The sequence below is a fragment of the Coregonus clupeaformis genome, chromosome 14 (assembly GCF_020615455.1).
Source record: "Coregonus clupeaformis isolate EN_2021a chromosome 14, ASM2061545v1, whole genome shotgun sequence".
Classification (NCBI taxonomy): Eukaryota; Metazoa; Chordata; class Actinopteri; order Salmoniformes; family Salmonidae; genus Coregonus; species Coregonus clupeaformis.
Window position 1 is genome coordinate 10,005,052 of NC_059205.1, and position 9,795 is coordinate 10,014,846.

General features: G+C 45.5%; 1 protein-coding gene across 1 annotated transcript; it reads right to left on the reverse strand.

The window, feature by feature from the left end:
* Positions 1-7,960, reverse strand: LOC121580704 (procollagen galactosyltransferase 2-like). The gene is made up of 12 exons (XM_041895698.1): positions 7,655-7,960; positions 6,738-6,848; positions 6,407-6,524; positions 6,010-6,144; positions 4,098-4,302; positions 3,717-3,836; positions 2,899-2,972; positions 2,624-2,730; positions 2,149-2,281; positions 1,412-1,539; positions 808-1,014; positions 1-514 (listed from the first exon to the last, which is right to left on the reverse strand). Exons 1-12 carry the CDS (start codon positions 7,891-7,893, stop codon positions 229-231), a joined length of 1,863 nt encoding a protein of 620 aa, XP_041751632.1. The 5' UTR covers positions 7,894-7,960; the 3' UTR covers positions 1-228.
* Positions 7,961-9,795: the final 1,835 nt, after the last annotated feature.

A 9,795-nucleotide genomic window follows, 5' to 3' on the forward strand; every position in this document is an offset into this window, starting at 1 on the left:
GAATCGTGAATAATGATGAGTGAGAAAGTTAGACGCACAAGTATCATATTTGATTTCAAATCCAAACTTTTGAAATATAGAGCCCAATAATTACGTCTTTCAGAGAGAGGGTGATGTAGAATATATTAGCCTGTTCCTGGTTCAGTTTGTGCTGTATTGCCAACTTCTATGATCGTTGTCATACAATAATCATAGGAGTAACGTGTGTGTTTGTGTGAACTCAACTCATCAGAGTTCATCTCTTTGTTTGCTGGCAGACGAGGGTGGGGGCACGCCTCCTCCTTCCTTGACGATGCCTGGGGGCATAGGCCGTCCCTGGCCGTCCTGCTTGCTGCTTCGCTGGGTGTTCTGCCGGTCCCAGTCGGTGGTTGTGGCCTCATCGTCCCAGATGGTGGAGGTCTCTGTGTCGCTGAAGTAGCCCGGCTCGCCAGTATAGTGGGTGGGGAAGAGGAGCAGCGGCTCCACAGAGAACGCCAGCAGGTCCCTCTGCTCAAACTGGGCCATGTACTCCTCCCTGAGGGCAAGGAGAGTTGAGGAGAGTTAAGAAACAACAACACATGCCCGGTCTGAAAACAACCCCTTCCCTTAGATCTGCCTGGAACCATCACCATATTGTTTGCACTGTTTTGGTCGCTACCTGGTCTCTTCAGATCAGCAAACACTGGGTTTGCAGGGACAAATGTCACTCAACAAGCATGTGCTTGCTAAATAAGGTGCTTGCGGGAGAGAGATAGCGTGAGAGAGTGGACACTGCAGTTAAAAGAGCAAAAGCCTGTATGCAAATTCACTTTGACCATTGGAACTCACCTTGGGTGCTTGTTGAACATGACAGGCAGGTACTCATCCACAGGTAGCATCTTGCCCAGGGGCCGGGCTCCCAGGAGCCTCTTGGCCCCCTGCAGGGAGAGGGCGTAACCCAGGGTCCAGTAGGAATAGTCAGGGTGTACCAGGTTACTGACCCCCTCCACCCAGCGCTCCGGCTGCTTCACCTGCAGCCGTTTACGCCCCACGTAGCTGAGAGGGAGAAGGAGAGAGAAACATCAACCTCTTTCCGTTCGTTTTATAAAGCATTCCTAGAAAAATAAGCCATTTTAGACTATTAAGCTGCATCCTAAGATCAGACACACGTTGGCATCCTGTCTGTCTGTCTGTCTGTCTGTCTGTCTGTCTGTCTGTCTGTCTGTCTGTCTGTCTGTCTGTCTGTCTGTCTGTCTGTCTGTCTGTCTGTCTGTCTGTCTGTCTGTCTGCCTGCCTGCCTGCCTGCCTGCCTGCCTGCCTGCCTGCCTGCCTGCCTGCCTGCCTGCCTGCCTGCCTGCCTGCCTGCCTGCCTGCCTGCCTGCCTGCCTGCCTGCCTGCCTGCCTGCCTGCCTATGTTCAAGTGTGTGTGTGTGTGCAGCCAATCAGCCCTCACATCAGATCCCAGTCCAGTCCCACTCGGTCCACGTTCTCCATGATGGTCACCAGTCTGCTGCGGAACCGTGGCTCAAACCTCACATCGTCCTCCAGCACCAGCACAAGCTGCAGTCCCTGTTCCACCACCTAGGGGGAGCCAGGGTTTGAATCTCCAAATACTTGATACATTAAAACAAATGACATTGCCTTCTATCTTCTATCTTTACATCTATCAAGCAACAAACTAGTTGTAGTAAAATAGTTTGAGCACTGTTACAGATCGTTAACCTTTTACGGCAGTGGGCTAAATCAGGGTCACACAGAGTGATTTTTGGTAGTCTTAAACAAATCTACTTTGAAACAAAAGTATACACCTCACACACATGGTTATGGGCTTTAAAAGAAGAAGACACATGTACCATGTCAGATATAGAGTTGTAATGTATTAAGTTTTCAGTTTATATCCCAATATTAAACTTTATATACATCAAAGAAGACTTAAATGCAACAAAACCGTTTCACATAAAAACACTGGATTTTCGGCCAAAAAATAAAAACGTTTATTAATTATGAAATTATGAAAAATATTACTAACATTCCACTCATGAGGCCACTAGAGGGCGATTTGGTCATTTGACTGCAGGAAAGGATATACCATTATCAATAAAAGTGGCAGCTATCAAGATTTATTAGGATTTTTATGCAACGTTTTGCAGGTGTATAGAATCGATTTTCATGTATAGACTAGATGTGCACCTGTTTCCAGATGTTGTAGTGACTGAGGAAGCAGCCGATCTCCCCTCGCGTCAGTACGCGCCCCGAATACGGGTCTTTGTACCCAGGCAACATGTCTATGCCCATCGCTTGCAGCTGGGAGGAGTTCAGGGCTCTGAAGAAAAGAGAAGAAAAGAAAAGATGAATAAAACATAATTAAATGTTCAACCCCAGCCCAGGTGCTTAGGGCTAGATTAACTACAAGTTTGCACATGTGCAGTGTTGGAACCTGTTCTTTTTCGGACTAAATTCAGAACGGTAGAACAAAATATCAAAGGAAAATTAAGATACAGATAATATATAGAAGTTTCATGTTTGATGAATCCATGCTCACTAAGTGGAACAATAGTGGAGTGGAGTGAGGATTCAGTTTGGATAACAGGCATTGTATTTTATACCCTTCTGAAATAACAGGTGCAGACGTTATGCAAAGTGCTTTTGGATTGTTGTGTCGTACTTGCCATCCACCGCCTCTGTCAGTGTGATATCGATTCCCAGAACGGAAAGGGTGCTCAGCATTCGATCCCGCCGGTCAATGCGACGCTTCAGATTAATCAGAAAGATCTAGAATGAAGGTGGGGAGAACAAGTTACTAAAATCAGACTGTTCCATCCATTATCAACTTTCTCATGATTTGTATGAAATCTGTGATTTCTTTCAAACAATGACAGTGGATGACTAAAGATATACTGTAGATATACTGTAGATTTACTGTAAGTGCATTCTCAGTACCTCATCAAATCCCATCTTTTCCAGAGGTTTAGGTGTATGGTGCATGTATTTGGACGGCTTCATGAGGTAATCGACTGAAGACAAATACCTGTATTAGACTCTTATTACTAGATAAAAGATAAAAGCAGATCACACTGTGTTAAGACATTTGCCATCTATGATTTGTAAGGGAATTCCTCAGTCATTAATGACCAGTTTGGGGATACTCTAAAGAGAGAGGGAGTGATGGAGGAGCGAAAGAGATAGCGAGTGAGCTATCACGGAGAAGTGAGAATTCTGACAAGGCTGTGAAAGTGAAAGTCTAACGGCATCACAGAGACTGGTCTGTAGGAGAGGGAACAGCAGGAAAGAAAGTCAAGGGTGTGTGGGTGTGTTGGTGTGGGTGGGTGTGTGGGTGGGTGGGTGTGGGTGGGTGTGTGTGTATGTGGGTGTGGGTGTGTGTGTGTGTTTGTAGGTGTGGGTGGGTGTGGGTGTGTGTGTGTGGGTGTGTGGGTGTGGGTGGGTGTGTGTATGTGGGTGTGGGTGTGGGTGTGTGTGTGTGGGTGGGTGTGTGTGTTTGTAGGTGTGGGTGTGGGTGTTTGTAGGTGTGTGTGGGTGTGGGTGTGTGTGTGTTTGTAGGTGTGTGTGGGTGTGTGTGGGTGGGTGTGTGGGTGTGTGTGTGTGTGTGGGTGTGTGTTTGTAGGTGTGTGTGGGTGTGTGTGTTTGTAGGTGTGTGTGTTTGTAGGTGTGTGTGGGTGTGTGTGTGTGTAGGTGTGTGTGGGTGTGTGTGTTTGTAGGTGTGTGTGGGTGTGTGTGTGTGTGTGCATCAGAGTACTCACTCAGAGCCTCAGTCATGGTGTGACTAAAGCTCTCCACCTCCTCCTCCAGACTCTGCTCTTGCTTCAGGGGCAGTGGCAGATACCCATAATGCTCTCTGTTACATATGTACATCTGCACATCTGTATGGAGTCACAGGTTTAACATTAGACACATAAAACATAATACATATAAATAATAATTGAGTGTTTGATTGAACCTGCCTGGAGTGCCACATAGCCTGGCTATTCCACTGGTTCCATTGCGCCAGGCAAGCTCAATCAAGCGCAACTAAAGTATTTGAAAGAAAACAAATACTATTTGAACCCAGATCTGACACCCATTCAATACACAGTAAGGAAACTGCGCATTTAAACACAATTCATTATGACTCTATGTCTGACCTGCCCGCCGTGCAGAGAAGGCGAAGACCATGATGTCATCCAGGGGGAAGGTGTAATCGTGGTGTGGAGGATGGAAGACCAGCGCCCGGGTGGCGCTCCGCCTCAGGTCCACCAGGAAGGTAGAGTGCACCATGGGAACAGCAAAGCAGCCCTGGCGTTTCCAGTTCCTGATGGGGATGTACTCAGGGGTGCGCTTGTAGTAACCCTAAGAGGGCAGGGAGAGACACAGTGGATCAGGGAAACTTAAATAGAGTCCCCAGGGACAGCTGGTGGCGGTGGAAGACTTGAATTATTTAGGTCTTCAAATACAATGGTGAGCGAACACAAAAGCAAGATGGTATAATACAATTAATGAACAAAAGAAAACACATTTAATAAGCATTAATTGTATAAATCATCATGGGTTACAAAGATTCTTGACATCTACACTCTGTGGCCAGTTTATTAGGTATGCCCATCTAGTAGCGGGTCAGAAACATTGCTTAATTGGTATCAAAGGACCTAACGTGTGGCAGGAAAACATTTCCCACACCATTACACCACTGCCACCAGCCTGTACCGTTGACACCAGGCAGGATTCTTGCCATTCTCCTTCGACCTCTCATCAACGAGCTGTTTTTGCCCACAGGACTGCCACTGACTGGATGTTTTTTGTTTTTCGCACCATTCTCGGTAAACCCTAGACACTGTCGTGCGTGAAAAGCCCAGGAGGCCGGCCGTTTCTGAGATACTGGAACTGGCTAGCCTGGCTCCAACGATCATACCACGCTCAAAGTCACTTAGGTCACTCATTTTGCCCATTCTAACGTTCAACCAAACAGTCTCTGAATGCCTCGATGCCTTTCTGCCTGCTTTATATAGCAAGCCAAGGCCACGTGACTCACTGTCTGTAGGAGCGATCAATTTTCATGAACAGGGTGGTGTACCTAATAAACTGGCCTATATCTAATAAAGACACACTCGCTAATTAAATTGACTGTCAATGCCATAGAAAACTGTGAATGCTAATTGAATTGACTATCAATGCCATAGAAAAATGTGAATGCTAATTGAATTGACTATCAATGCCATAGAAAAATGTGAATGCTAATTGAATTGACTATCAATGCCATAGAAAAATGTGAATGCAAATGACACTGAAGTGGCAGACAAACCAGAAGAAAAAAATGGGAAAGAACAGAAGGGCCAATCATACGGTCATATATCACTAAGGGAAAGTGGCTAGGGGAGTGGTGGTGCGAAGCAACAAGATGGCAGAAGGCAAATCATCACAGAGGAATGGCTCCATCTGTTTCCCTGCCCCTACCAAAACCATTTTCACCATGACACTGACAGAGCCAGGCAGCCAGACAGACAAACTTGGCAGACAGGAAGACAGACTGACAAGCTTGGCAGACAGACAGACAGATGAGCTTGGCAGACAGGCAGACAGACAGACAAGCTTGACAGACAGGCAGACAGACAAACAAGCTTGGCATGGCAGACAGACAGACAAGCTTGACAGACAGGCAGACAGACAGGCAGACAAGCATGGCATGGCAGGCAGACAGACAGACAAGCTTGGCAGACAGACAGAAGGACAGACAGACAAGCTTGGCAGACAGACAGACAGACAAGCTTGGCAGACAAACAGACAGACAGGCAGACAGACAGGCAGACAAGCTTGGCATGGCAGACAGACAGACAAGCTTGGCAGACAGACAGACAGACAGACAGACAGACAGACAGACAGACAAGCTTGGCAGACAGACAGACAAGCAGACAGACAAGTGCAATGCTTCAGATTGAATAAACATTCGGATGGCAACTAAACAATAAAGTTGTCTTCTGAGAAGGGGGCCAGTTGTGGGCCAAATAAAGTTGGAGAAGTTTCACAATGTGTGAAATAAATAGAGATGAAGGAAGGGTGTACCTGTGGGGTCACGCCACACCAGAAGTTGGAGTAGAGGACGCGGGACTCCAACATGGGCGCTACCACCGTTAGATTCTCTGCCATCATCTCAGTCAGCACCCGCCGGTTGGTCAGCAAGTTGTCAGTGTCCACAAACTGGGTGAAGAAGAAATCATCTCAGTGGAAATTCTGTAGTTCTGGGGGCTGGCTCAAGTGAAGTGAGGTGAATTCACATTCGGCTATTTGTGGTACTTTCGTCCAGTTACAGCTTGTGAAGAAAATGAAGGTGTCGTTACTGTAACAGTAAACAGTGCCTAAACAAAACAGTTTGCCATCTCAGAATTTGACGCCTCTGCACCTAATACCACCTCCTACTGAGTGTTGTTATCCCACTGGGTTGAGTTGTGGGTGACCTCACCAGTATGTAATCAGCCCAGAGAGCCCTGGCTGATCTGAGAGCAGCCTGTTTTAGCTTCATCACGTGGGTGAACCGAGAGTTAGGCCAGTGCTTCGGCCCCAACTCACCCACATGCGAGCTAGGGGAGAGGGGGAGATGGAAGGAGAGAGATGAGTGGAGAGGCCTTTATTCTTGACTTTTGTTGACATAGATATTGAATGACAAGAGTGCACAATATGGGTCCTTGATAGCTATGGACCCCATCTTTACAGGGAAAGGGTGGTCGTCTGAGAAGAAAACATGTAAAGTGAATGTGGAGAAAATGGAAGCATGTATTTCAGAGTGTGCTCACCTTGGTTCCTCCACATGTGTCCACTTCACAGAGTGGTACTGGCTCTGCACCCCTCTGATCCACTCCTGCAGCATGGCTGTGGTGTTGTCCACACTATGGTCTGCAGCAGCACTGTAACAAAGTGGCTAGAGCATCAGCCCACTAGAGCAACTGGCTGGATCAGATAGCTCAGTTGGTTGGAGCATGGTGCTTTCCACACCATGGTTTTAAGTTTGATTCCCACATGAGCCTTGGGCCGGTTTCCCGGACACAGATTAAACCTAGATTTAAGCATGACGAACAGAGATTCTCTGTGTCCAGGACACCAGATTTCTACATAGCATGTAGATAAAACCCTCTGACTGTATTACATCAGCATATACTTCTTTATTCTCTTATTCTCTCTCTCTGCCTGGTCGCTGTCATTCACAGTGCTGTGCCACTCCACCTCACATCTCACCCTCTCTCTCTGCTCCAAGACCACTATTTGCTCTTCTCACATCTCTGAATATTTCGGTAGAGAGGTAGAACTCAGGTCACTTAATCCACTGACAGCAACTGGTTTTGAATAGGTTTTGCCCAAATGAAAGTGCCCTCCATTCAGGGATTGATACATATTTTATTCATTTATTATGGTAAAATGCAGTTACCATTAGCCTATAGGGCTGGGTAATAACTAATCTATCGAACTCCAGCTCAGTAACATCCTTAGTGGAACTGAGGAATTTTTCAGTTCAAAATTAAAATCTAATGCTCTTTAGCATCTGGTGTCTTCTGGAACTGATGGGCACCAATGTGACAATGTGTGACTGCTTTAGTTTACATCACTTAATGAGCTAGCCATAGATATGATAAATAATTTAAAGGGTTTTCAAAGGGTTAAATATCTAAAAGTAAGAAACAATGTGGAACAAAATATTAAATTGCACGTGTTTTACCAGATGGCGATACGATCCTTAGGATACTCCAGCCCGTCGATGCACCCCAAAAAGTAGGGAAGACTGTGCTCCGCATTGCGCGCAAGGATACTGATCAATACTTTGGGCTTCAGCAACGAAGACTCAGGCAGGACAGGTTCTAGGGGTTCAGTTATCAAGTCTTCTGTACAGGTGTTGTATGGGAGTATCCCGGTCAAAATCACGAAAAGCAATCCGAAACCCACAATTTCAAACGGCATTATTTCCTTAAGTGTGCTCTATCTCCCTCCTGAACTCCACGTACTGCAGCTGAGGATGGGTAAATGGTGCAAGTCGAGTATGTGGCACTGATCTGGTAGGTGAGATGCAGACAGTGTGAAGACAACCGGTGAACGGCTGGTAAACCGACTATCCATCCACCCAAATATTTGAATTATTTATGTTTTCTGGGGGGTTTCTTTGCAGGGTAGGGCTATCAAATTAGGCATATTCCAGCTAACAACAAATGTTCCCACAACTTTAGAGAACGTTCCCTAAAGAGTCTCATTAGGTCATTACCTAACGTTTTCATAGGACATTTCCAGTGATGTGCAAGGACCATTTCCAAGAGACCATTCCCTCAATGTCAAATAGAATTTACCTAGAACGTGGTTACCATGTTCTCAGAATATAATATATTAATGTTCTAGACATGTTTCATGGGAACATTGCAAGAACAGTCCTATGTTCATGATGTTGAAAAAGTAGGATGTTCGGTTATGGTCCTCTGGAGGTTTTTGTCTAGTTCCCAGCTTGTTCCTGCAACGTCCCTAAATACATTTTTACAATGTCTCCAGATGGTCCCAAAGAAACATTATTGCCCCCCAAAAAAACATCTCTTCACATGCCACCCCTTGTTACTGTTGCCAAGCTGATCAAGGCCCTGATTGGTGAACCACTGATCCACCCACAGCTTGTAATTTACAATGTTTTCAACTTACATATTTAACACACTTTGACATACATGATTACATTGTGCATGTGTACACAGTAATTTTTATTCAACATGTCCTCACCTGGGATTTGAACTCAGAACCTCTTGGTTCACGGTATTCCGATCTTCCTGCTACACCACCATGTCTGTGTCAGTTATCAGTTAATCTCACTATTATCTAATTGATTATATATACTTATTTCAGCAATTTTAGGGTTGTCTAATGTTGGTGGGCTATTGTAAAGCGGATTTTCAGTTGAATAAAAGAGAAGAGCAGTCGTGGATATTGTTAATCATAAATCACGTTTAATAACAAGTTGCAAGAGGGAGACACCTCCAGCACAGAAGCAGAGAAAATGTCTAGCGGTCCTTCTCTGAGAAGGCACTTTATATTTTAATCAGACAGTAACAAATGTTCTGTAAACACCAACTCGGGAGGCTGGGAGGAAGACACAACATCAGCGGCTACAGAATCACACAGTGTCACATTATCAGTGTGCCCTCGGCTCAGTGTGGCGTCAAACTTTAACCATAACATTCAACACTGGCTGATATTTGATACTGACAGTTTAACAGGTCAAAGGTACCAACATCAGTACTTAGTTAGTTAGTACTCCTGAGTGGCGCAGTGGTCTAAGGCACTGCATCGCAGTGCTAACTGTGCCACTAGAGATCCTGGTTCGAATCCAGGCTCTGTCGCAGCCGGCCGTGACCGGGAGACTCATGGGCGGTGCACAATTGGCCCAGGGTAGGGGAGGGAATGGCCGGCAGGGATGTAGCTCAGTTGATAGAGCATGGCGTTTGCAACGCCAGGGTTGTGGGTTCGATTCCCATGGGGGGCCAGTATAAAAAAAAAAAATGTATCACTAACTGTAAGTTGCTCTGGATAAGAGCGTCTGCTAAATGACTAAAATGTTATAGTACATCAAATACAGGAGAGGAATTAATCAAATAATTCCCCATTACAGGCATATTACTATGTTTTAAAGGGATAGTTCATTAATTACAAAATGGCACATTGGTTTCCTTACCCTGTAAGCAGTCTATGGACAAGGTATGACAGCAATCCATGCTTTGGTTTAGTTTCCCTGGAACTGTTTCCACATGCTAACATTTTAGCATGTGTGGCACAAATCCCATTCAAGTCATGGGACCGATATTAGCTTTTTCGCTAATTATGTCCAAATCA

What these genes read in the sequence shown, in the direction of transcription:
- LOC121580704 (XM_041895698.1), bottom strand. Translation starts at nt 7,893, where the DNA reads ATGCCGTTTGAAATTGTGGGTTTCGGATTGCTTTTCGTGATTTTGACC. An exon ending in CACCATGACTGAGGCTCTGA is followed by an intron (nt 2,973 to 3,716) that starts GTGAGTACTCTG and finishes ATTTGTCTTCAG; the next exon opens with TCGATTACCTCATGAAGCCG. An exon ending in ATGTTCAACAAGCACCCAAG is followed by an intron (nt 515 to 807) that starts GTGAGTTCCAAT and finishes CCTTGCCCTCAG; the next exon opens with GGAGGAGTACATGGCCCAGT.